A 27,024-nucleotide genomic window follows, 5' to 3' on the forward strand; every position below is an offset into this window, starting at 1 on the left:
AAAAAAAAAACAAGCAATGGCCTGGTGGATGGTATTTTCTTGGAGGGAAGGAAGGTGGGAGATAAATGGGATGTGGACTTTAGGACCAGAAGGCATGCTGGACCTACCAACTGATCATCTCCCGATTTTATCAAAAACCAGTCATGGGAATTCCCTTGTGGTCCAGCGGTTGGGACACAGCACTTTCAATGTGGTGGCCTGGGTTCAATCCCTGGTCAGCGAACTAAGATCCCGCAAGCTGTGTGGCGCAGCCAAAAAATATACAACAACAACAACAGAAAAAACACAGTCAGTCACGTGCCAGTGCTTCAGGGACTACTGTCCCAACAAGGTCAGTGCAACAGATGGCATGTGAAATGAGAGGTCCCAATTGCCGGTGCCACAGGGGTATGGGAGCCCAGGAACTCAAATGCTTATCAATCCCAATGCTTCATTTCCTCCTCTTTGCTAGGTCCAGAACTGCAGGCTGGCACATTCCCAAGCCCCTCCTCTGAGCCACCGTATTGCTGAAAAAGCCCAGGAAGCCTGACGCCTCTCTTCTTTCGCTTCCTTCCAGCTAGCAAGGCTTAGGAAATTGGAATAGGAATCAGAGACTGAACCCCTGAACATGAGGCTCTAGTCTGTTTTGTCCTCAGAGAACATCCAGACTGTCAGGCGCAGAGGCAATGCAGCGTAGGGGCCTGGCTCCTATTTTAACAAAAGCTGTATCCATGGACTCCAGAAAGAGGTGACTGAAGCGGATGTGCTTAGGTTTGCCATGTTTGGTCCCTCCCAGCCTCTATGCCCCTTCCCTATGGCCCCCAGAACCTCCTGAGATGTGTTTAGCCAGCCTTGGTCCCCATCATACATCCATGCTTAGAGGTATGCTCTGCATGGCTGCTCTCCAGAGTAAGAGCAAGAGGGAGGCAACAGGGAGTTAAGGGCACTCAGAAGCCAGATGACACAAAATCTCTGACGGAAATAGTAGCAGCAACCAGAAATTCTACAGTCATCCAGCGGGGAGGTCTTGACCACTCATGGCTGCCCACCTCCTGGTTCTACCACAAGCCACCTTGAAGGATGGAGCGGCTCCAGTCTATGCAGGATGCAGTGCCTAAATTAGCCACAAGAGGTCACTTCCGAAGGCATCTGTAACCCACCTGCTCTCTCTCCTCAATCCCCCTGGAACAGCCAGGGCTGGAGCTCTCCAAGGTGGCACCAACTACTGGCCCCACTGGGCTGACCTCATCCTCCAAGTTCTGAGAGGAAGGTTTGTGGAGTGATTAGTTCCCCTGGCACTTGTCAACAGAGCCAAGTATTATTTCCCTCTTTAGCCCATTAATGCCTATGTCTGTTCTCAACAGCAATGATGGTGTTGATCAAAGCCAAGCCTGGCTCTTTGGACATGTGCCAATGGCTTACTTTTCTGCCCCATAATACCTTCAGGCTGACACATCAACAGAGCTGGGCCCTGAGCCGTAGGAAGGACGCCAGTGGGAGAGGGCACATGATGTATCCATTTCTGAGGGTCTGTGGCATGAAATACAGCCTAAGAAGAGATGAGGTCCGCCCACTTCCATACTTCTAGCTCAGCCCTCCTCTCTCTGAGGGCCACATCTCTGGCCCATAGCCACTAAGATTTCTTGTTTGCTGAGGCTGGTAGAGGGCAGAGAGGGCCGATCTACATGATATACTCCCCTGCTTGATCAATAAGGCCCAGGACTTTATCGTTCTTCCCAGACAACAACAGGATCATTAGGAAAATCAGAAAAACGGAAACCTAAGTCCACACACCGACATCCCCACCCTATCCAATCATCCTCCTTACTCTCCCCAAAAAAGCAGCAGCTCCTCGCAGGCAGTTAGACAGTATCCTAGCCTGGGAATCAAGAGAGCTGTTTCATTCCTAGGTCTGCCATACATTCACTATGTGAACGAGGCAAATCACTGCTCTTCTTTGTGCATCTGGAAGTGAGGAGATTAAGAGATGGTTTTTAAGCCCTTTCCAGTTTTAGGCTTCTGAGAATGCTAAGTACACCTTAACATCAAAAGTGAGCCAGGACACAGCTACCTGGTAACAACGCCAACTAAACGCCTAGTGTCAGGCACAATGATGCCACTCCCTTCTCCACCGCTTCATCTACAGTCAGGCAGAGATAACTGGCAGTCTCTGAAGATGGTACCAAGGGCAGGGGCGGGCGTCGTGGAGAGCGTGAAGCCCCGCCCAGAATTCGAGGTGAGGCCTTTCAGACTACAAATCCCAGCATGCAGCACGGCAGCTCTGAAAAGTATCTCTTTCCGGCAGGCAAATCACTCTTCCCCGAGTCTACGTTACCGTCCACTGCATCGCATGCACACGGAACTACGGCCCCCATAACCCACCAGCGCCATCGCGATTCTTGCTCCCAGGATGCAATGCGCTCTCGTTCGCCCTTTGGACCCTTTGCGCATTGCAAACTGGGAGTTGAAGTCCACTGTAGGCAGGTAGCTGGGCGTTGTCAGCATTACAAACTCTTCGCTTTGGGCTTCCTCTTGGAAAGCAATTCTCAGGGACAGTGATCAAGAGAGGGTAGTAAGGGGCAGGTTGACCTCTCCTTTCATCACCATGAAAGGCAGGAATGCTCAGGCTAAAATTTACTGCTGGGAACGGGAGAGAAGAGGGAACAGTAGCCATCCAACCCGACACCAAAAGCATCGTTTTCCGTCGCGATGGCTTTTCTTTTCTCTTTACCAATATGGCGCCTGGTCCAGCCACACCTGACGCTGGAACCAGAGTCCAGTACAACATCCCTAGGAGTACTTGCTGTCACCGACAGCCTACCAGCTCTAGCCAACACCACCCTTTGCTCCTTTCTGTTCATGCCTGAGGGCACCAAGGACACGGTGGTTTATATCCCACTACCAAAATGGCGAAAGGAGAAGCATTCTTGTTAGGGCCTGCAGGTGACAATACGCCTGCGCGGAGCCGGCTGTGTTGCTGTGGGGCGGGAGGGGAGCATCCTCAACACGCCTGCGCGGGAACAGAGTAGTCTTGGTCTATACTCAAACACCAATGGATGAAGAATCCCCATGTTCCTGCGGCTGCGCGGTGACCCTTAGACGCTCTCCCAGGCGCCTGCGCGAGACCTCAAGTCCCGCCCTTTTCTCTCAGTACGCTGGCGCAGGGCAGAAAGGCGGGGCTTCGGCTCTCCAGACGAATGCCAGCGCGGCTGCGCGCTGGGGGGTACCCCCTCACTGCGGCTGCGCGGGAGCCCGGCCGCCGGCTGTCACTGCGGTTGCGCGCGGCGAGCGGCGATCCCGGGGCGCCTGCGCGGGTGGCTTTGCGGGCGCTCGCGGTAAGTTTGCGCCAAGTGCGCGGCAGCCGGGACGCAGACGGCGGCGGCGGCGAGAGGCGGAGCCCGGGGACCACCCCCCATCACCCTCCCCGCAGTCACCTCACGTACCACAACCTCACCTAACCTCTCACCCCCACTGCGATCCCCCCAACCCCGGGATGGCAGCGCCCGCCAGCTTTCCCGGCCGGACCAGCGGTCGCCAGCACCGGCTTTAGCCTGTGGGACTAGGCCCCGCCGAGGCCTGACTCCCGGAGCCGGGACCCACCGTGCAGCCAGACGCCGGGCCGGGGCTGAGGGGCCGCTCCCCCCTCACGGCCCGTGGGGAGGACGCTGCCGTCCCGGGGACTGGGGGCCGGGGGGTGGGGGGGGTGCCAGGGCGAGGAAGTCGGGACCCGTGTTTGGAAAAAAGAAGGGGGGCCGGGGTCAGGAGCACCCCCTCCCCCCGTTTCCCCCCTCCCCCCGGGGTTGGGGGGGCCGGAGCAGAGAGCGCCCAGCCCGGGAGGTGGATGAATGTGGGAGAAAATGGAGACCAAGACGATCGTGTACGACTTGGACACGTCGGGGGGGCTGATGGAGGTAAGAGTGGCCCTCCTCATCCCCTTCCCCCAGCGCCGGGAGGGAACCTCCGCCCTCCGCCCCACAAAGCCGGCCCTGAGCTCGCAGCGCAAGAGGGCCGGGGGACGGGGGGGGCTCTTCCTCACCCAGACTCTCCCTCCCATCTTTGCAACTCGGGGGGTTACGCTCAGCCGCCGAGGACGTTTGCAGCAGTTTCACCTACCCGCCGCCCTCGATTCGCTCTCCCGAGGCGCCAACCCGCTCCATCTCGTTGCACCGGCGGGCCTCCCCACCCCCTTCTTGTCGGCCCCTTTGTGCTTCCCCCAGCACGTCCGGGTACTGGGCTTCAGGCCTCTCCCGAGCCTGGCTTTGGAGTCCCCCACTGTCCATACAAGGAAGTGGCGAGAAGGGAACCGCGCACCCTCTCCCCATCCCCCTACTCTGATCCTCCCCATTTGGAAGAAGCCGTTCTCGTTGTTGTGCTGCAGGAACGCGGTTAGGTTGGGCTCCCCCTGGTTCCGGGGGCTGAGAGGTTCTGGGAGCAGGCTGGATGGGAGGAAGAAGGACAAAAGGGGGGAGAGGGGTGGGTGACGGAGAAGCCGCGCCGGGGGGGGCGACGGACCGCCCGGGACCTCCGGGTGTGCACACACGCCATTTGTATGTGTGTGCAGCAAATCCAAGCTCTGCTGGCTCCCCCCAAGACGGACGAGGCAGAAAAGCGGAGTCGGAAGCCTGAGAAGGAGCCCCGGCGAAGCGGCAGGGCCACCAACCACGACAGCTGCGATAGCTGCAAAGAAGGTGGGGATCTCCTGTGCTGTGACCACTGCCCGGCCGCCTTCCATCTCCAGTGCTGGTAAGGTCTGGGGACCCCTCCGGAGCCCCTTGGCGGACCCTTCTCGGAACATTCCTTCACCCGGCCTACCCCTGGCTGCCGAAATAACGGGCGCTTGCAGCCGCTAGCTTTCTGCAGCCGCTGGGGCCAGCGCCTCCCCGCCCCCAGGTGCTGCCCGGATCCGGCCGTTTGGGGGGGGGGGAGGAGCAGCTGTGGGTCCGGACCCCGAGGTGGGGGTTGGGAGGGGTGAGGAGAGCCCCATCTGGGATTGGAAGTCGCTGAGGAGCCGGGACGGAGCCGGTGGGGCACGGCCGACGGTGGTGGGGAGGAAGGGGAGGAGCTCCGGGCCCTGCGCCGCTCGCCTCCCCGCGCGCCTGCCGCCCTCGGGCTCCTGCCTGGCTGGGCTGTCCTCGCGGTGGGTGCGCGGAGCCCTCGGCGGCCGGAGCTGCCCTGGTCCAGACCCGCGGGACCCGGCGCCCGGGCGCTCCCGGCTGTGGAAGAAATCATGGAGGGTGTCTCTCGAGTCCGCCTCTTCTCTCTGCCTCTCTGTTTACAATATGGCGACCTGCCTTTAAATTATATTTTTATTCTCAGCGCCATTTTGGCTGCATATATGATTTGCAAACGTCTCCCGGGGAACGGTGGGGGTTGCCTCGGGGTCCTTTCTGCGGAAGCTCCTCGGGGGCCGGGGCTGGGATCTTGCCGCTTTAGTCCCCTTTCTCTGCCGCCGCTTGCCCCCTGTTGCCTGTCGGAGCTGCCTCCCTCTTCCCTCCCCGCCCCGCGCTGCCGCCTCTTGGGAAATCGGGCCGGGTTAGACAATTAAAATTGCCATTGGGCGCCGATTTCACTTCTCTGCTCGGGATCGGCGAACCCTTCGCTGCAGAATTCTTTGCTGCCGGGGTTAGGATTGTGTGTGGTGGCTCCGCAAGGGCATTTTTAAGGACCGGAGCAAAAAAGCTGTGCGCTTTCCCCCCACCCCCTCCCGCGACGCTTACTGAACGCGAGGGGAGGGGAGAGACCGAAGAGGGAGGGAGGGACCAGGGTTGGTCGCCCGCTGCTTGATCCTCCTCTGCAGCTCAGCCCAGAACAATCCGGCCAAGAAGAGTTTAAACTCCAGGTTCTGCCTGGAGAAATCACCTCTGCCCTCCACAAAAATCCCACATCTGCGCCGGGACCCCGATTGCATCTTGTTCTGATGGGTCTTGTTCTGTTCAGCAACAGTTGACTGAGGCAGACGTTTATGAGAGGAGATGGCTGGAGAGAGCGGGAAGGAGAGGGGCTGTTCTGTTTGTTCCCACCCGTTTTTGATGTTGCCTTTTTTAGCCCTCTGTTTAAAAAAAAAAAAAAAAAAAAAGTGAGGTTTTCCTTAGGCTCTCTACACAGTTCCATTCACATTCGGTTTCTCGGTTGGTGGAATAGTGCACACTGTATATTTGTACTAATTGCAGGTTTTGGAACACTTATTAGACAGATGACTGATACTGGGCAAATTAAGTCTGTAGTCAGAAGTTTTGTAGGAAGCTCCCATTACCATTCCCAAGATTCCTTTGCCCAGGAGAGCACCCTATCTTGGCTTGTAATGTTGCAGGGACAAAAATGATTATCCTGGAGGAAGCTTTGCCAATGGCTTTAAAATTTTTATTGTGAAGTGACTAATACCAGCAGTAAGGTTCTGTGGTTTTTAACCTTTGCTTCCTGTTGGTATAAGGTGTAATCCACCTGGGGAAAAAATCTCCTGTCAAGTTTCCTGTGCTGTTCTTGAGCACAGAAGAGATTTGTACCTGGATGTGTTGTGTTGCTCTGGTTGAGAATTAAACTTGAGGAGCTGATTTTTTTTTTTATTGTGCTTGTTTGATACATACTAAGACTGAATTGTAGACTTCTTGATTTAAAATGTGGGTTAATGTTTTACCTGTAGAATGAAGTTACCGTTAACCAAGAATGGTGATTCCCATACTGAGTGAGAATTTTGTAAGCTCTTTATTATTGTTTGTTTAATAAAGCTGAAATTGTTTATTGGAAACTTCAGGCATAGAAAAAGTGTGCTGTTTTGCCTGAGATTGGGCTTTCAAACTATAAAACCTAACCCCTGAATCTTTGAATTTGATGAGTTCAAGTCTTGTCAGATTTTAACAATTAACAGTTCTACTTTAGCTGGTAGGAGAGAGGGAGGGGTTTCTAGCTGTTAGTGAGATTCAGACTGTGCATTTCATTGACTACTTTTTTTTTAAGACCATGAATGGGAACTGGTAATCAGAGCTTTGCGAATCCTAGTAAATGAGGCAGAGCTTGTTTCACATCTCCAGTTCCCTCTTTGAAGATGCCAGGACTGAACGTACCATTGACTTATCTGAGTAGTTATATAAATCACAAAACGTCGCAGATATTGGTACAAAGGCAGGAACCCTTCTTTCAGGTGAGGCTTACCCCACTTTCCTGCCTCCTACCCCACACTCTTCCTAGCCCAAGTGAAGTATTTCATTAACCATCTCAACCCAAGTAGTTAGGTCAAGCACTTAATGGTGTCAGAAAATTTTGATTCCTGGGTGTGCTCATGGTAATTTGTCCCGTTATTGTTTATTTGTGTCATGTGGGAGTGAGGTTAGGAGGTGTGACTATATTTTCTCTTGCTTCCCTTTTTAACTGACTAAGACTTGATTATTTAGGTAAGCATAGTAATGATAATTTTCCTTATGTACAGAATGTTCAAAAGTGAAGATGGCGTTTTACAAACCCTGTAGGTCATAATTGCAGTGCTGCTGTGGGTCTCCATTCAAAATTCTGTGAGACAAGTCCTCTTTCAGTCTCTGGTGGCCTTGCCAGCTTGCCTCCCAGTGAACAGCATCTAGTAAAATGCTCCCGAAGTGATTCTAGGCAAGCTTTACCTCCTGGGCTTAGTGACATGGCCATAACCACAGGGGATTTTTCCTAAGATAATCTGCTGGAGGAAATGACTGGTCACATAAGCTGTATTAATTGTCTTGTCTTATCTCAGGGGCCAGGGCTCTGTATGAGGAACAGTCCTTTCTTCCCAGTTAGACTGGGAGCCCTATTTCTGGGTTTTCTCTGATGATCTGGGTGAGGGAATGAATTGTCCTGTGTTCAGTACCATGAACTCATTGAAGAATTAAACTTGAGGAGCTGATGTCTTCATATTTGTTTAAGTGATAGTATAATCATTTTATCCAAGTTTAACTGGTTTATCAATTATTCAGAGTGGGGTTAGGGGTTACTAAACCTGCTCCTAGAGAATTAGGAAGAGATGTTTTTAAGTGTTCCCTGGGGAACCTTACCTTTATCATAATTGTCGTGCAATAAGTTGAGCTTTCCGAAAATACTGATCTCCATGGACTGGTCTCTAAAAATTGGCCTTAAAAAAAAAAAAAATTAGACTAACTGGTGGAGCTCTGGTTGCCGCCGACCCATCTTTCTGTTTGAGATGGATAGGATTGTTCTCACTGATAAAGTGAATACCATGGGCATCGGTAATGAGGCTGACTGGAACCTGGATGGTTTCCTCTGATGGCATTTTGCTCCAAACAGTCTGAGGGACCAGAACGGTCTGGTTGAGAAGTGCATCTACCTCAGCAGACCTCAGCATGGTCGCTTCCCGTCAGACAGATTTCTGTAGCATTTGCCTCCGCATGTTATATTTGGAATTGTTGGCCGGCTTTCCTCTCTCTGGTGTTGGCAGCATGATCCAAAATGAGGTTTTCGAAGAATGAGAGTAAAAAGGTCTCTGTGCACAGGCAAAACTAAGCTCAGCTTGGAGTTTTGCATATTTAATTTTCAGTGAGTCATAACAAGAAAGGTTTCACACACACAGTCTAAAACTGCCTTGCAGAAAATCTATACTGTTTGAACTTTTAAGGAGGTGATTTTTCTCATTTTGTTGTGTTTATTAGCTCGTCATTAGAATAGTATCAGGCAAGTGGTGAATTAAAATACATTTATTTTAACATTATCTTATACATCTTTTGTTTCTGACATTCCAAGTGCTTGGAAGCCTGGCACTGAAGAACTGGAGGTGGCAGCATCTGGACTCCCTCCCTTCACTCTGCCCCCTCAATAGTAAAATAACTCAACAATAAACAAACCTAATTTGGTTTTGTGTGTATTTTATTTATTTTTGCATTTGCTGTGTTGTGTTGGAATCTGGGTGTGTAGTATTGTTTTTAAATGGTCCACTCAAACAGGAGGGGTCTAGTAACATTTAACTTTAGCTCAATTTCACATGCATGCTTCGTCAAATTAATGTGGGGCTCCGGGGCCAATTTTTATGAAATGAGTACTTTAGTTCAAAGATAAGGGATAATCGCTGTTTAAAGCTATAAGACTAATACTTGGTATGAGTTGTTTACTCACAAAATGTTTGTGACCCAGATGGCTTTGGTTGAGAAAGGAAGCGTCAGAAATATTAAAACCAGAAAGAGAGGTAATACTTCTCAGAGGTAACAGTTTTTGTGTAATTTAAGGCAAGTACTTAGTGGTACTGTTGTAGGAAATTTTTCATTTCGGGCTTGTCCCAAAATTAATTACCATACTCGGTGAAAGGTAGGATGCAGTTATAATCTCATCCATCTCCTGCTGTTCCTTAAGGCTCTCAAAGTACTTTACAGATGGGCTCCACTAGTACATTAGTGCTGTTTGGGGCCTTTGTAAATGAGTTGTGTGGTTTTTTACATGTTTAAATGTGCAAAAGCCATATTTAGGTACAGCCTTCATTTTAATCTGGAGATGAGATTCATGTTGGTCTTTTTAAAATTCTTAATCAAGTATGTTTCCAAGAGATTTTTTTTTTTTTTTTTTTTTACGGTACGCGGGCCTCTCACCGTTGTGGCCTCTCCGGTTGCGGAGCACAGGCTCCAGACGCGCAGGCTCAGCGGCCATGGTTCACGGGCCCAGCCCCTCCGGGGCATGTGGGATCCTCCCGGACCGGGGCACTAACCCGTGTCCCCTGCACCGGCAGGCGGACTCTCAACCACTGCGCCACCAGGGAAGCCCCAAGAGAATTTTTTTAAAGCCAAATCATAAAGACAAATAAATTACCTGATTTGAACTGAAAAGGAATTCAAATTGTCACTACTGTGTGTTGAATGAAACACTGTTTTTTATTAAGCTCTGAGTGAAAGTACAAGTGTTACTCAAAAGGGCTCAGTGAGTTTTCCAGGTTCATCCTTCTAGCATTTGTTGGTGCTTCATTCCTTTTTATGGCTGAATGCTATTGTGTGTATGGCTATACCATATTTTTGTAGTCCATTCATCAGTCGATGGATATTTGGGTTGTTTCTTCTTTTTGCTATTGTGAATAATCATGCTGTGAATACTTGTGTGCAAGTTTTTTTGTGGATATTTGTTTTCATTTCTCTTAGGTATATACCCAGGAGTGAAATCACTGGGTCATATGGTAACTCTTACATTTAACCGATGAAGAACTGCCAGACTATTTTCCAAAGTGGCTGCATCATTTTACATTCCCACCAGCAGTGTATGAGCATTCCAATTTCTCCACATCCTTTCCAATACTTGCTATTACCTGTCTTCTTGATGAAAGCCATCCTATGGCTATGAAGTGCTATCTCATTGTGGTTTTGATTTGCATTTGCCTGGTGGCTAACGATACTGAACATCTTTTCATGTGCTTCTTGGCCATTTGTATATTTTCTTGGAGAAATGTCTATTCAGATCTTTGTCCAATTTTTATCAGCTTATTTGGTTTTTTATTATTGAGTTGTAAAAGTTCTCTATATATTCTAGATACAAGTCCCTTGTCAGATATATGATTTGCAAGTCTTTTCTCCCATTCTGTGGGTTGTCTTTTCACTTCCCCTATCTTTTTATTTTTAAATTTTTAGTCTTACCTAGAAAAAGATGGTTGATTTAAGCACACTTAAATGTCTTTGCCTATATTGTCTATGTAATGACAGTAAGTAAAGGATTTCTTCTGTGAACTCAGTCAAGGTGATGTGTCTCAGTGGAGGGAACCTTATGATGATTTGGTATGTTGCTATTTCAGCTTTTCTGGGTGACCCCTCTTAGCAAAGAAGTCTAAGGCTGGAAGTTACCCTAGAGGAAGTAAAAAAAATCCACCACCTGCCCTAAGGCAGGATGCCCACCTGGCTCCCACCAGCCACAATAGAAAATTTCTGTGTATAGGCACTTCTCATACTTGGAGGCCCCTGGTTCCTGGTTTAAGGAGGAAGATTTTAATCACCTCAGTTTGATTGGTAACTGCTTGGGGTGGAAATAACTACAGATCAGTTAATGAGCTTTTGATCCCGGTGAACAAGAACAAAAAGTTGTTCGAACAGTGCAGTGAACTCACCTATTTATACGTGTCTTTGTGTAAGCCCACATAACAGTAAATAGGGAGGCGGCATGCAGAGAATATTTGCTTGAAGGTTTTATATAGCTTATAAAAAGAAACCGTCTGCTTTGATGCTCCCTAGAAATGCAGGTGTCCTGCTTCTTAACAGAAATGGGTATATTTTTTCTTCTACAAGTGATATGGCGATAGAAGATAGATGAAGCTGAATGTTGTTTGCTTTGAGTTATGAGTAGAGTACTGAAATCCATCTCTGAACTTTCTTGTCCCACCCCCAGCGCATACACCACAGTTCCTTGGGTGTGTAGTTAAGCAGACCAATCTGGTGGAAAATTCTGGTTGAGGTTATGTTGGCATTTACTATGATAATGCAGCACAGGCACCTGGAAATGCATTCTTGTTTTCTGGGGGTTTTTTGTTTGTTTGTTTTTGTTTTTTATCTTTGGCTGCACTGGGTGTTCATTGCAGCACGCAGGCTCTTCGTTGTGGGCTCAGTAGTTGCAGCCTGAGGGCTTAGTTGCCACGTGGCATGTGGGATCCCAGTTCCCCGACCAGGGATTGAACCCATGTCCCCTGCATTGGAGACGGATTCTTAACCACTGGACCACCAAGGAAGTCCCTGCATTTTTGTTTTAAGGTGCCAGAGTTTTAAGTCACCAGAGCAGGAAAAAAAAAAAGTTTGTTTTCCCACCTCCACTGTGCTCTTCCTTTGACTTAAAGTCCCCAGGGAGTACAACATGGCCAGCTGCATTGCCATTCAATGAGTGACACTTATAAGAGCACCTCTGCATAATGCTAGCCTCCCAAGAGACAGGACAGGAGTACAGCTGTCCCCCTGCCAGTTTCCTGAAAGAGGAGGACATTGTATTCAGTGCAAGTCCTAGACCAAATTTCAGAAAGGCACTTTGGTGTTGCAGATTTGTCACCATGCCCAGGACGCATGCACAGGTCGCTAGCTGACTGCTTTTCCCATGACTCAACAACAGTTAAGAAGAATAAGAAGGTGACTCTTTTTTCTGCCTGCCACTTACAGATATCAAAATCCTCATCCTTTAAGCCTTTAATTATTTCTAAATCTAGTCTCAGCAAATAAGAATAAAGATGAAGTTTTGTGTGGGAGGCAAAAGACACTGAGGGGTATAATGGGCACTGACAAAAGAAGAAACTATTGATTGGACCCGTCAGTAAAAAGGAACTTGGCTGTTACATACAGCTGTTGCTGAATTCACAATAAGCAAATTCCAAGTACACCTTGCAGATTGATGAAATTTTCTAAATAAAGAAAAACTTGACTCGCTCACTCAAAGAACTACTCCTTTCCCTTTTGCAATCCTGTACTAAATGTTCATTAAACTACTTGAAAGCCAGAGACTGACCCATTTCCTCTGCTCATTGCTGCGTAATACTTAGTGGTATTACAAATGAGAGACGTACAAAGATAAACACTGGTTGGGGAACAGAAATGATGTCTGGGTTCTTCGAAGTGGATGGTACCTTTGTTAGCACAAACACATGGTGACTATTCCTTTCTCCCTAATTACGTTTGCTTTTCTGTATGTTAGTAGCTTTGGTGTTTAATCTTTGCCCTTCCCCTGTTTTCTGACAAATTGTACAGGGTATCTCCCAGGAAATGTTTCCCGGTCTTGAAAGGACAAAAGACTTAGTAACAGCAGGGTGGGGGAGGCAGGTGGCGGGGACTCAGTGCCTGAACCTAGCGTTAGTCTTTCCCACTGATTTGGGCTCTGCGTGAGGCTCTTTTTGAAATAAGCTCAAGTGAGCAGGAGAGGACTCTCTGTGGGGTTTGAGTTTAACTGTAGCCCAAAGACATCACTTTACCTCCAGGCCAGGCAGGGGTGGGGGTACCTCTCAGAATTACTAGCAAGGTTGAATTCTAGGGTAGAAACCTGTTTGTGGCAGCACGAGCGTATTTATAGTCTTTTATCCAGCTGTGATCCTCAGAGGGTTGTTGGATATTTTTTCCTCCTGTCTGCATTTGTACAAAGAACAGAGCAGAGAAGCTAATGAAGTGCACTGAACTTTGAGTGAGTTTAGAAAAGTCTCTGCATTACAAAACTGGGCAATGTGGAGCTACTCCTGTTCTTTCCACCAGCCATGCGCTCCTGTGATGAGCTGTGAGCTTTTTAATTCCCATGTTCACTGAACCCTCGAGTAGAGTTCTACTGATTCTTTTTTTTTTTTTTTTTTTTTTTTTGGCTGCGTTGCATCTTCCTTGCTGTGCACGGGCTTTCTCTAGTTGCGGCGAGCAGGGGCTACTCTTCGTTGTGGTGCGCAGGCTTCTCATTGCGGTGGCTTCTCTTGCTGCAGAGCACGGGATCTAGGTGCACGGGCTTCAGTAGTTGCAACATGTGGGCTCAGTAGTTGTGGCTCATGGGCACATGGACTTAGTTGCTCTGCGGCATGTGGGATCTTCCCGGACCAGGGCTCGAACCCGTGTCCCCTGCATTGGCAGGCGGATTCTTAACCACTGCGCCACCAGAGAAGCCCCTCTACTGCTTCTTGGTTTTAACAAAGCTCTGGAAACATTAGAGGGAAACTCTATGGTGAACTTTTCCCATTAACAATCACCAATTATTGGTCAAAATACATTGTGAAAATTATACTACATAAATCTCATTAAATGTGTCTAAACCTGTAACTTCTCATAGTTCTATACATGGGTTGGCTATATTTAACTTTCCTTGATCTTGCCATTTTTTTGAAAGAGCGTCTTAAATGTAGGGAGAACTGTCACTAATTTTGACCTTTTTTGAGAAACATTGTTTTGCTTTATTATCTTTGTTTTGCTTTATCCCTCCTTGGTAGTCCTCTTGGTTTTGCCTGGCGTAGATGACACTTAGCCATTCTAACTCAAAGCAATTCTGACGCCTGATTCCATGATATCAGACATCTTTGACTTCAGGCTGCAGTTTGTGGTGTTGTAGGAAGCTGTATAGTAAGAAAGGTGCCTGCAGGTTATTTAAGTTACAGGAAAGAGCTCATGTGCAAGGCTTGTATGCTTGCTGTATACAAGCTTTCCACAAATCTTACCATTTGTGTGCACACATTCAGGCCCTTAGGGTGACTGTTCTTTGGTTAGGGACCATCTGAGAGAAAAGTGGGCCGAAGGGAAAAATCATGGCACTCTGTCTCTGACAAGTATGTTCAACTCCTAAATAGGTCACCAGGGGTATAACTGGAAGGCTTCAGAAGCCCAAGTCCGCACTTAGCTGTGGCATCAAACCACGACAGCACAGTTTGACAGCGTGCCCAGGAGATTACTTCAGTCATGCAGGGTGGGGAGCTTTGAGGTTTCTGAGTAAAATTGGGGGAGGGGCAAGGGTAAGGGTAAAAGAAGAGGGGAATAAGCTCTGTGCTGTTTTGGCCCCAATAGTAGCATTATTCTTTAATTTTTTTAAATTTTTGTTTGCATTGGGTCTTCATTGCTGCACATAGGCTTTCTCTAGTTGCAGCGAGCGGGGGCTGCTCTTCCTTGCGATGTGCGGGCTTCTCATTGCGGTGGCTTCTCTTGTTGTGGAGCACGGGCTCTAGGCACGCGGGCTTCAGTAGCTGTGGCACACGGGCTTAGTTGTTCTGCGGCATGTGGGATCTTCCTGGGCCAGGGCTCGAACCCGTGTCCCTTGCACTGGCAGGCGGATTCTTTTTTTTTTTTTCTTTTTTAAAAATTTTATTTATTTATTTTTGGCTGCATTGGGCCTTCGTTGCTGTGCACAGGCTTTCTCTAGTTGCAGCGAGGGGAGCTACTCTTGATTGCAGTGCATGGGCTTCTCATTGCGGTGGCTTCTCTTGTTGCAGAGCATGGGCTCCAGGCGTGCAGGCTTCAGTAGTTGTGGCACGCGGGCTCAGTAGTTGTGGCTCGCGGGCTTAGTTGCTCCGCGACATGTAGGATCCTCCCGGACCAGGGCTCGAACCCGTGTCCCCTGCATTGGCAGGCAGATTCTCAACCACTGCGTGGCAGGAGGATTCTTAACCACTCCGCCACCAGGGAAGTCCCAGTAACATTATTCTTCCTCCTTCATTTTTTTTTAGAAGACCCTGTCAGAGGAGAGTAAATGAAGCAGAAATCCTCCTTAGGGAAAAGCAGCTGAGCCTTGGGTGGAAACCCGCTCTACATTTAGTTGGATTTCAGATATTCTCCCTAAGATGTTATTATTTTTAGTTTTCCCAGCCTTTATAGAATTTTAGGTCCAATATCTGTAAGGTGTGAACTGGTCCAGATTCCCTGAGCTGTGTCTACAAGAAGAGTGTAGACTCTTTCCTTATTCTTGATAGTCCCACTAAAATTTGACCACGGAACAGTACCCAGTTTTCCATACCTTTGAGACTTATGGAGTACACAATTAAAATTGTTGGTTCTTAACAATGGAATATTAGAAAGTGGAGTATTAGAAAGTGACTGTTGGGGATGTATGTATACGTATAGCTGATTCACTTTGTTATACAGCAGAAACTAGCACAACATTGTAGAGCAATTATACTCCAATAAAGATGATAAAAAAAATTTTTTTAATAAATAAATAAATAAAATCCCTTGTTGCCAAAAAAAAAAAAGAAAGTGACTGTTGAGGCCAGAATATTGACTCTTTTCTAAAATAGGTGGTCTCCAGCATCCATCATAAGGTGAATGAATGAAGCCCATTTTTTAACTGTTTGCAGCCAGCTCATTTTCCATTGTAGAGAAGCCAGGACTGCAAGAATAGGCAAACCAGTGGTAGATCAGGTCCTGTGGCACCGGGCTTGGCTTGTAGAGAAGTTAGCAGAGGCAAACACCTGTTATAACTGTTGGTTCTACCCTCCCTCCTTCTTTCCCTGCACTTCTTATAACCCTCTTCTCCAGGTGTCCTTCACTGGGAGGATGCCCCAAGCCAGCTCTACATAGAAGGCAATAAAATTTGGGGGCACAGTCAGCTAGTTTGAAAGGATTATATGCCTGTGGAAGTGACGCAACTAGCTAAGTTTCTCAATAGGGCATTTGTAATGGCCTGGCACTTCATTGGCCTCCTTGTTAACACAGCTACTAAGGCTCTGCATGAAAGAACCAGCAGCCCTTGTACTTTTTATGTACTTTGTGGCATTAGCTGTATTTGAGTCAGTAGCTGGGGTAAAGGAGAGTAAGAAATTAAGGTTAAGGGACCCCCATGAACTTTCTCTCTGCTCTCATCTCTCCAGTATCCTTCGATATGACCCTCTTCTCTGCCTTTGAAAGGTAGGCCATCCATGAAGGGAAAAGCTGATGCCCACGCAAGTGTCCAGAGAAAGCTTACTATTTCTGCTGCCATTTAAATGTCATTAAATTTTGTTCCCTCAAAACACAGACCATTAAATTTGGGAATTATTAATATAGCTTTTAATTTAAGTTTTAAAAGATATTGTTAAATTAAACTTTACCCATCACCTCTTAGCTTTTCCAGGACAGAAGCTGATTTCAATTTATAAAAGGCTTGTTTTCTGTACTGATAGGTGCCTTTATAGATCAAGATGGCTGCTAGGAGGCTGGGACATGGTTGTGGTCCTGTCAGCGATCACCCTCACTCCCCTTTTGACTGGTACCAACACGTTTCCTGAGCGGACAGAGAGCAGCGGGGCCAGTCTGAGAGAGAGGAGGCCTGTTCTGCGCATGTATTGTCTTCTGCAGTTGGTCTTACACGATGCCGTGAAATATAGATGCAGGATCTTTATCTGGTAGTGGACCTCACGTGGATGGATGAGACCCATGAACTGTGAAATTAAAAATCAAAACTGCTCAGTGCCGTTGTTTGCTTGCTGAATACCCCACCACCACCAAAAGGGGGGGGAGGGACATGCAGACGATGCAGGGCAGCGGGCAGCGGAATCTTTCTTAGTCTGATATTTTATTTCAACTGAAATGACTGTTTATGTAGCTAGAGAGCTTCTGATTCTTGGAGAATGATGGGTTCTGACAGGAGGGACCCTAACCAGGGTCATTTGACTGACCTCTTCTAGAAGAGAACCTGAGTGAAAGGCTGTTGTTGGTATATTGTGTGCAGACATGCTGTTTGCACAGTGTTCCTGTTAAGTGTTTGTGTTAAATAGAATATTTTTGTCAGTCCAGGAAGAGAAAATGGAGTGTGTTCTTTCTTAAGTATTTTTCATCCACTTGCTCCCTCTTGTCCTAAGACGTACACCAAAGCTTATGATTTGGTTAAGTGATATTTTCATGTCTCTCTGGCTGCCTTTGGCTCAAGTTTTAAAATGTCAATGTTGCTTGGCTGGATGGACAGTTGCAAGCCATACACCAATAACAACATATTAAAAAAAAAAAGTCCAGAGCCCAACACCATTTTTATCTGCATGTTATAATGTAAAAAATAGGTCTCTGAAATAAAAGGCAGTCTTTTCTGCTTCTCTGTCTCCCTTCACCTCTCCCCTCCTCCCTTTACCTCTCCCCTCCTCCCTTTGTTCTCTTGTTCCCCTCCCCCTTCTCTCTTCCAGTTCCATATTGAAAAACTGCTTGTGCTGGGTGGATAATTAACGCAGAGCTATGGAGCAACAGGTCCCACTGGTGGCGACTAAATCTGAAGTAAATGTTAATGTCGTGCAGGTTCACATATATTAATAGGCGAGGGAGATGAGTGAGGTTAGACTCCGATCAACCACACTGGTATATGACTTGAAATAGATCCTCTTAATTAGAGAGCCAAGAACCATGACAACTACCAATATCTTCCACCTGCAGTGGTGAGCTGCAGCCTCATTAGTGAATGAAAGAGGCATTCTAAATTAAAACTGGGCTGTGTCCTTGGGCTGTAAGTTGGGATCATCTGGCTCTGGGCTTTGAATCTTTGACACGGAGAGGTCTGTCAGTGCAGGCATTACAGTTAGCTGAGGGGTGTATGTTTGTGGTTTTCTTTTCGATGACTCCAGAAATAGACCAATCTAGACACCCTGTTCAGCAACAGAGATGCATCATTTGCATTTGTTTATGGAAGTTCAGATGCTAGAGTCCCGCTGCAGAGGTTGGCTTTAGGAGTTTTAGTTTGAAAAAATTAATGTTTGTCCAGCTTTTTAGTTGGTTTGTGTGCAGATGTTACTGTTAACAGTTTATAGGCCCTCTCAGGCCTCACAGAGAGCCACACCAAACTCTGAGATGCATACTCTTCAGTTGTACAATCTCTGAAGATTTAGAGCTCTATTGTTATGAATTATTTTATAGCTAACAAGTGTCTTCAAGATCAGGTAGTGGTTAAAATAAATAACAAGTTGGAGGGCAGTGAACAGTCACTTTCTGGCCAGGAATTGCAGGCCAGGGCTTTTTAACAAACGATCTGGAAGGAAACATCCATAGCCATGAAGATGGGAAGATACTCTGCAAGAGCGCCATGCTCGCAGGGCACTCTCTTCTCTGCATGGAGCAGAGTGCCTGTCTCGCAGCACCGCAGGCCATATTCTTTTGAAGTCAGAAAATAAAATAAAGGCCTGTTGGCTAAAGAGCTACCAGTTTTCCAAGACAAGCCAGCTCACATACAGAAAATGACTCTTCCAGGGCTCACCTTCCTTCCCAGGACGTAGACAGTTCTCAGAAGGAATCTAAAGTTTCAAATAATATTGTGTGCTTAGGTGGACTTTAGTCTCTGTTCCCAGGGAAATGTCTCCACTCCCAGAACCTTCCTTTCATCAGGTAGGTTTTCAAAATACAGAAATATACCTTCTTCTAAAACTATAGTCTCCTCGTGAACACCTCAAGATCCTTAACTTCACCATCTTTAAAGGATCACTGGCTTAATTACCATTTGCTGAATAGCAGTTGTTGAGATGTGGAAAGAGTAGGGGAAAGGCCACCGTCACCTTCAGGTACCAAAAGACCAAAGTTCTGAGGCTCTGTGTTGAGTCTGGCATCCATGAACTGTTGAGTTTTATATAGGTCTGTATGGCAAGAATCAGAATCAGTTTGTAGTTGATTATATGTGGTCTCATTACCAACTGTCCTTTTCACTTTATGATCCCTGAGAGCAAGGACCATTTTTGAAATCCCACCACTTAGTGCATTGCCTAGCATAACATAGTGTCCAGTAAATGCTTGAGTGGATGAATGACTCTGGTCCTCTCTCCCTAAAGGCTGTGTTTCTTGATGGGTTAGATCATAACTTGTTTGCTTTGTGTCCTTCCTCTAGCATGGTACCTCCAGTGTGGCATTGGTTAGTAAGCAGTGGGAATTCAATAAATACTGACTAAAGGAGAGGGGAATGCTCAACCCTGTGGTTGAGGAAGATACTGTGACGGATATTCCACTGTGTTCCCTAGAAATAGGAGAACTACCTAGAAATCAGATTGGGCTCAAGATTTGGAAGAACCAGGAAGCTGATATTGGTTCTAATTCTGCTTTCTGACTCCATGGCTTTAGATAAGTCCGTTTAGAGATACCTGTATGATGGGAGTAAGAATTAATTTTCACTGTATGATGATGAAGATCAAGTAAGAGCATCTGTGAAAACACTTTGTGAACTGTAATAGACTAGATGTAAAATGAGATTATCACCCTGCTATTTCTAAGCTTTAGCGATTAGGAAGCATATCGATGTCTTTACAAGCAGCACTGGCTCATTGCAGTGTTTTCATGGTTTTTACTGCTGAGCAGCAGAAACTGATAATTTCAGCACTACCTGACTTTTAACTTTTAATGATTTCCTTTTGTAGAGGATGGCTCTCAGTACCCTGTCTTCATTGATATATGGGGATGAGAGGGAGCTGGAACAGAGCCATGTTTTTCTTGACAGGCATATCATGATTTAAAGATTCTGGCATGCATATAATTGTTTTGAAGTTCATACTTAACTTATGAGAACATGGGGGGCAAGGAGCTTTAAGATGGGTGGGTGAGGTGGGGAAGTCCTCAGGATGTGTATGTGAGTACCCCGAGGCTGCAGAATCTCCTTTCTCCCTGGAATCCTTTGTCTCTTGACAGTATTTCTCATATGGAACAAAATTAGTCTGTTTGCAGAGCAACATCTTCCAGAACTAGTTCCTGAGCTTATTACCCCAATGGCAGCCTGTCTTTCCTTGAGTCATTTCATGAATCCTTTTCCTCTAGATGTTTGAGTTGAAAAACTGCCTTCTAATTTTTGGCTGTGTTGGGCCTTCGTTGCTGTGTGGGTTTTCTCTAGTTGTGGCAGGAGGGGGGCTACTCTTCCTTGCGGTGCGCAGGCTTCTCATTGCGGGCTTCTTGTTGCAGAGCATGGGCTCTAGGTGCGCGGGCTTCAGTAGTTGTGGCATGCGGGCTCAGTAGTTGTGGCGCACGGGCTTAGTTGCTCCGTGGCCTGTGGGATCTTCCCGGACCAGGGCTCGAACCCACGTCCCTGGCATTGGCAGGCGGATTCTTAGCCACTGCGCCACCAGGGAAGTCCCACCATATTTTCAGATTTATTTCAAGATGCATGTTCTGTCTCTAAGAAAGCAGCAAAATCCCAACAAGGCCTCACTCTTTTAAATGTTCTGTGTTCATCCTGGAGACAACACTCTGACTTTCCTGCATGGCTCCCTAAATTCACAGCCTGAACTTTAGGGCAGACAAGAGGAGCCTGTGGCCATAATCTACAATTCTGATGAATGTTTGTTCTTCAGCGTGGTATCTCTGAAAGTGATCCTTTAGAAACCAACCAGGAGCTACTTTTGAGAGCCTCTTAATACAGATTTTGAGCATTTTACCCCTGTGTTAAGAAAGAGAAATGATGAGGACACGGAGGGGGAAGGGTAAGCTGGGACAAAGTGAGAGAGTGACATGTAGATATATACACTACCAAATGTAAAATAGGTAGCTAGTGGGAAGCAGCCTCATAGCACAGGGAGATCAGCTCAGTGCTTTGTGACCACCTAGAGGGGTGGGATAGAGAGGGGGGGAGGGAGGGAGATGCAAGAGGGAAGAGATATGGGGATATATGTATATGTATAGCTGATTCATTTTGTTACAAAGTAGAAACTAACACACCATTGTAAAGCAATTATACTCCAATAAAGATGTTAAAAAAAAAAAAGAAAGAGAAATGAGAAATCAAATTGTTTAAAGAGGGTTTAAGTAGGTTACAGTATGAAGTTCAAGCTTGCAAGTATGGACTTTGATGTCGTCTTATTGAAAACATAAGTAATTTCATGTGTGATTTAACCACCAAAACAAGTGTCTGCACATCCACATTGCCTTGCCTCATGACTTGGGTGGAGGGGGTTACATTCACTTCTTAGAAGCCCATTATTTTAGTGTTCCCCAGTTCTTTAAAGCTTTATTGAGTACCTACTGTGTGCCAGGCATAATACAGAGTATAGAGATACAAAGGTAAATGAGGCAGAGAAGGAGATTCGGGTACATAATATTTCACTATAGTATGGCACAGAAGTGCTGTAGGGAATCAGGGGCTGTCAGAGGAGTCTTCCTGGAGATAGTGCCTGACTTGAGCTCCAAAAGATAAGGTGTTCACCAGGTGAAGGAGTGGGGGGAGGCTCAGCTTTTGTGGTTGTGGGTAGCAGAGAATGAGAATGATCAGAGAAAGGGTTGAGAAACAGTGTGGACTGTGTAGGGAGCCACCAGACTGATGGAACTGGGGAAGGGACAGGGTTCTGGCTTGCAGTACTGAGGAGCTTGAACTTTATCCTGATGGGGTAAGGGCAATATTGAAGGGCTTTTTAATAAGGAGAATGATATGATCAGAATTGTGGCAGAATTATTCTGCCAGCAGGGTTGGAAATAGATTGAGGAAGGCAGGAAGGGTGGCCAGGGGGCCATTCACATCTTGGTAAAAGATCTAAGCCACTGCCGCCTTGCCTCACCCTTCTGTGCTTTACATGTTTGCTGTAGGGTATCTTGGTACAAAACACAAAGTCAGTAGGCAGATGAAAAGAAATGATGAAAAACAGAATGAGAAATGGCAGCCTTTTCAGGATTAGTTTTAATATGACAGCTGCTGAAGCATAGCAGAGTCTGTAGGCCTTTGCACATTACATGCATGCATTTCATTAGTTTGGATATGGCCTATGCAGAAATACATTGGAGAGAACTAGGGAAGACTTTACAGGCGACATTCACTTGTGGCCCTCCAGGGCTTGAAGACCTGTCCCAGTAGGCCAGTGTGCCTCCAGTTTTATGGTTCCTGGTAAGGATCCTCCTGAGATTCCACCAAGGAAACAGAGGATAGGAAGCAATGAGCTGTGAGGGCTTGGTGGACATCCTGACATGTATGCTCAGGGCTCCAGGGACGCATTGGCAAAGTGGGAGCTAGGAAGATTTGTCAAGCCAAGTGCTGTTTTAGGTAGAAACGGTAAAGCAGCCTAGCATTAAGGCCTGGGACTTAAGGGAGAGTCCTTATATATTCATAGTATATATATATATATATATATATATATATATATATATATATATATATTAGGCATTTCTCATGTATTTTGAAAAAAAAATTTCCTCCATACCATTCCAAGTAGGTGACTCCCAGGAACCAAATGTAGGTATTTCTTAAGAGTAAATGTAGCCTTATTCTGTATAGCAGTGGTTTTCAAACTTTGGTATTGAGCAGAATCACCAGGAGAACTTGTTAAACATGAATTGCTGAGCCCCACTCCCAGAATTTCTAATTCAGTAGGCCTGGAATGAGGTCTCAGAATTTGCATTTCTTCTTTTTTTTAATTGAAATATAGTTAATTTACAATGTGTTAGTTTCAAGTGTACAGCAAAGTGATTCAGTTATACATGTAGACACACACACACACACGCACACATTCTTTTTCAGATTCTTTTCCATTATAGGTTATTACAAGATGTTGAGTATAGTTCCCTGGGCTATACAGTAGGTCCTTGTTGTTTACCTGTTTTATATATAGTACTGTGTATATATTTTAATCCCAGACTCCTAATTTATCTTCCCTCTACCCCTCATCCCCCTATGCTATGCCCTTTAGTAACCATAAATTGGTTTTCTATGTCTGTAAGTCTTTTTCTATTTTCTAAGTGAGTTCATTTGTATCATTTTTTTTAGATTCCACATGTAAATGATATAGAATATTTGTCTTTCTCTGTCTGACTTACTTCACTTAGCTGCAAATGGCATTATTTCATTCTTTTTTATGGCTGAGTAATACTCCATTGTATACATGTATCACACGTTCTTTATCCATTCACCTGTCGATGGACACTTAGGTTGCTTCCGTGTCTTGGCTGTCGTAGATAGCGCTGCTGTGAACATAGGGGAGCATGTATCTTATCGAACAGAATTTGCATTTCTAATAAGTTCTCAGATGATGCTGATGCCACACTTTGAGAACTACTGCTGTATAGACATTATAAATGTGACCCTCCTAAGAATTTAATAAAATTTCATATGGTTCTTGGTGTAACCTTAATGGAAATCAATGATCTGGAGGAGCAGTAAGGCCGGCCCTACACAGCTGTAATTTTGACTCAGTATTGACTTACTGAGTGACTACTGTGTGTACAACCTCTATATTATAAAGATACAAAGAGGGAAGAGATCCAGTCCTTGTCTTGGTTCCTCTAATAAAAGAAGTAAGAAAATTGTCACACAAGGGAAAGCTGAAGAAGGATGTCTGAGTAATCTGGGAAGAGCACATGGAGGAGCTGTGTGCTCAGTTATCTGTCGCTGAATAACAAACTACCCCAAAACTCAGTGGCTTAAAATAGACACTAGTTATTTATTTATTTATTTTTGACACTAGTTATTATCTCTCACAAATCTGCATGTTGACTAGGCTCAGCTGGGTGGTTTTTCTTTACACATTGTTATCTGGACTGCAGTTATCTGGAGGCTCAACTGAGCTGGCATGATCCAAGATGACTCAGTCACATAGCAGTAGTTTGTGCTAGCTGTTGGCTTGGAGTTAACTGGAGTGCCTTAAGTCTCCTCCATGTGACCTCTCAGCATGAGAGCAGGACTCTGAGATGGAACATTGCAAGCATGTAAAAAGGGAATCTGCAGGTCTCTTCAAACCCAGCCATGGAAGTTACAGCATTGTCACCTCTGCTGCATTCTGTTGGTCAAAACAACTTACAAGAGGGAATTACCTGGCGGTCAAGTGGTTAGGACTCCACAGTTTCACTGCTGAGGGCGCAGGTTCAATCCCTGGTCAGGGAACTAGGATCCCATTGGCCACTAGCTGTGGCCAAAAAAAAAAAAAGTCACAAGACAAGCTCAATTCAAGAGGAAGGAAATGGACTACTTCTGGGCGGAAGGAGTAGCGAAAAATTTGTAGGCATCTTTAATCTACCATAGGCTGATTGAAGCAGGCCTTACAGGATGAATAGGGTTTTGGTAGGCATAGCTTTCAAGGGGAAGAGTTCTAGAGGAAGAAATAGCAAGTCTTTAGTTTAACTAGGAGAAAAAGAACACGAATGGGGCCTGGGAAGATGGAAGGAGACCATTTTACAGAGCGCTTTGAACAGCAGATGGGAGATCTTGGACTTACACTGGCAGGCTTTAAAAAGATGGTGGAGGACCTCTCTCTCAGTGATTTTATTAGCTTGGTGCAAAGTTTGGGAATGACTCTTCAAGGCTCCAAACTAGTTCATTATATCTTTCTTTCCCTGTAAGCCCAGTGTTAACAGCTTTGGATTTGGCTTCTCTTTCTAAGATATGGGAAGGGATGCTTACTCCTTAGGTTATTGTAAATGATGCCAAGTAAGCATTTTGAAGGATAAGAGAACCCAAGCAGTGCTGCAGGACTGGCCAGAATATGAGTTGAGGGACACGCAGCTTTGTGTCAGACCTAGTTAGACTTTCCCCTGCTGCATCAAAGGGTTAGTTACTTAGTCTTGCCCTTGTCTTTTCCCCACAGTAACCCTCCACTGAGTGAAGAGATGTTGCCTCCTGGGGAGTGGATGTGTCACCGGTGCACTGTTCGCCGAAAGGTAATAATGCTGCTTTCTGAAGGCTTTGCTCGGGATGCCAGATCTAGAGCACTGATATTCTAGAGCTAAGACGGCTTGGCCCTGAAGGCATTTTTGTCCCTTCTTCTTGTCTCTTCCAGCCCTGGAATCACCCTCACACTCCCCATGGTGACTGTTTAGAATCCAGTAGGGCCTAAAATCCAAACATGGGCTGCTGAAATGGGCAGAAAAGGTGTGTTAATTTACTGAGCCTGTTAATTCACTAGTGACAGGAGTAGTCTGATCTCCTTGTAGACCTCCTGATAAGTGGCCTGAATGTGGCAGCCATATGCAGTGGCTGAAAGAGGCTGAAGAGGAAGGCGCTCCTCCAGCTTGATACAAAAAGGATTCCCTTCACCCCAAGGCAAATAAGTTGCTGGTATCCAGAAGCTTGGCCAGGTGTGTGGGGTGGAGAGGACTTGGACCCCAGGTTGCCTAACCTTTCTTTAGCTCCCCTTCCCTCAGCTTTGATAATTCAATACTGGCTTTGAGAACATAATTTTCTACTTTGAGAACTTCTGTGGGGTATAAAAGCTAAATGCTCCCTTATCAAAAAAGGAAGTAGGTGTGCTTCCACCCACATTATGAGAGACCCAATCCTCAAATTATAGGCTGTGGATTCAAATTTGTCTGTGAATTGTAAACCACTCCCTACCCTCCACCCCACACTAATTATACACCAAGCAACTTTCCCTTGTTGTGACGTCACCTCTTCCTGGCCCCTCAACATGATGTCACAATGAATGATTACTTCCTTGGTTGCAGAAACAGGATGAGATGATTCAGAGATTGTGGTTTATGTGTGTAACAGTTTTCAGCCTTTAAGAAGAAGGTAAACAATTAGGCAGACCTTTATTCTTCAGTGTGTGCATAGGGTTCTTATTAAAGCAAGCCAAGGCCAAGTCAGCCATCTAACCACAGCTGTAGTTTAATATCTCTTGAAGTCCACAAACCAGGGTGTCCTCCAGCTTGTCCTCCTCCCAAGATCTCTACCTGTGTGTCCCCAGCTAGATTAGAGTGGGGCCAGTTAGAGGCACCTGCCAGCCAGGAGGCCTTTCAGAAACTTGCCACTCAAAGAAGCTGGACTTGTAAGGGTTGGGAACAGCTGTGGTGGAAGAGATGAAGCCAGGAAAAGAGGGTGAAGAAGAAGAACTAACATTGTTTTAGTGCTCATCATAGCTGGGTTTTTACATGTGTTATCTCATTTAGCCCATACAGCCAACTATGGGTACTGGTGGTATATTCTCCTTTTTTTTTTTTTTTTTCTCTCTCCCTTTTTAAAAGGAAGAAACTGAGGTTCACAATTGTAGAACTTACCCAAGTACTCAAAGGAATGGACACAGCCAAGATTTGAACCAAATTCTGTTTCGTTCCAAAGCCCTATTACTTCTTCATCAATTTTCTGGAAACAGAGCTACTTTCTGGGGATTATATTATAGTATGCCTTTTTCAACAGAGTGTGCTTTTCCTGAAATGCCACTCTGACCTGCTCTCAGATGGACCTCTATGCCTACCAGTGCCAAATCTGCCCTTTGCACCATCATCTCTACAGCCCTCTGGCCTCCTGCAGTTACAGTGAAGTGGATTGAAATGATACATCCTGTGGGCCTCATCAACCTCTGATGTTCGGGTTTTATTCCTAGTGGAGGCTAGATCTTCCCCCAACTCAGAGCCATCCCTTTCATATATGTGATGCTCTTTATCTCTACCGTATCCCTGAGAGGAGGAGAAGAAAGGTCTTACTAGTCTCACTTTACGCATAGAGAAATTCCTGCCCTCCGGCCTGAGTCACCTAAGGTCATAGGGAATCAGAGGCAGAACTGGGACAAGATCCCAGGTCTCCTGACTGGAGACCAATGCTAAACCTTCATTTGACCACTCTGTTTGGATCCCTGGAGGAAAATGTATTATCAGTCATTCAGTCCTACTCTGTACACTTAATCTTCTTCCATGTCCCCACCTTTCCATTCAAAAAGTGTCACTGTCAGAGTTCTAGTTAAACTTGAGACATTGAAAGCCGCCGTTCTTGGACGCCATGATTGCTGGATCACTGCCCTCCACACACCACCCTTCCACCTTGTGGTGTGGCTGCCTTGCAAGT

The 27,024-nt window shown here is 46.2% G+C and overlaps 1 protein-coding gene across 2 annotated transcripts in view; it reads left to right on the top strand.

Moving 5' to 3' along the window:
* Window positions 1–3,229: 3,229 nt before the first annotated feature.
* PHF12 (PHD finger protein 12) overlaps window positions 3,230–27,024 on the top strand; it is a 39,576-nt gene continuing 15,781 nt past the window's right edge. Inside the window, exons 1-3 of one of the 2 annotated variants that reach the window (XM_029211326.1) lie at window positions 3,230–3,890; window positions 4,541–4,722; window positions 24,833–24,905. In XM_029211326.1, coding sequence (XP_029067159.1) covers window positions 3,825–3,890; window positions 4,541–4,722; window positions 24,833–24,905 — 321 coding nt within the window. In that variant the 5' untranslated portion in view covers window positions 3,230–3,824. The remainder of the gene's footprint in view (window positions 3,891–4,540; window positions 4,723–24,832; window positions 24,906–27,024) is intronic. The other variant, XM_029211324.1, reaches the window with a different exon arrangement.

Source organism: Monodon monoceros, unplaced genomic scaffold (genome assembly GCF_005190385.1).
Source record: "Monodon monoceros isolate NGI ecotype Baffin Bay Population unplaced genomic scaffold, NGI_Narwhal_1 Super_Scaffold_9, whole genome shotgun sequence".
NCBI lineage: Eukaryota > Metazoa > Chordata > Mammalia > Artiodactyla > Monodontidae > Monodon > Monodon monoceros.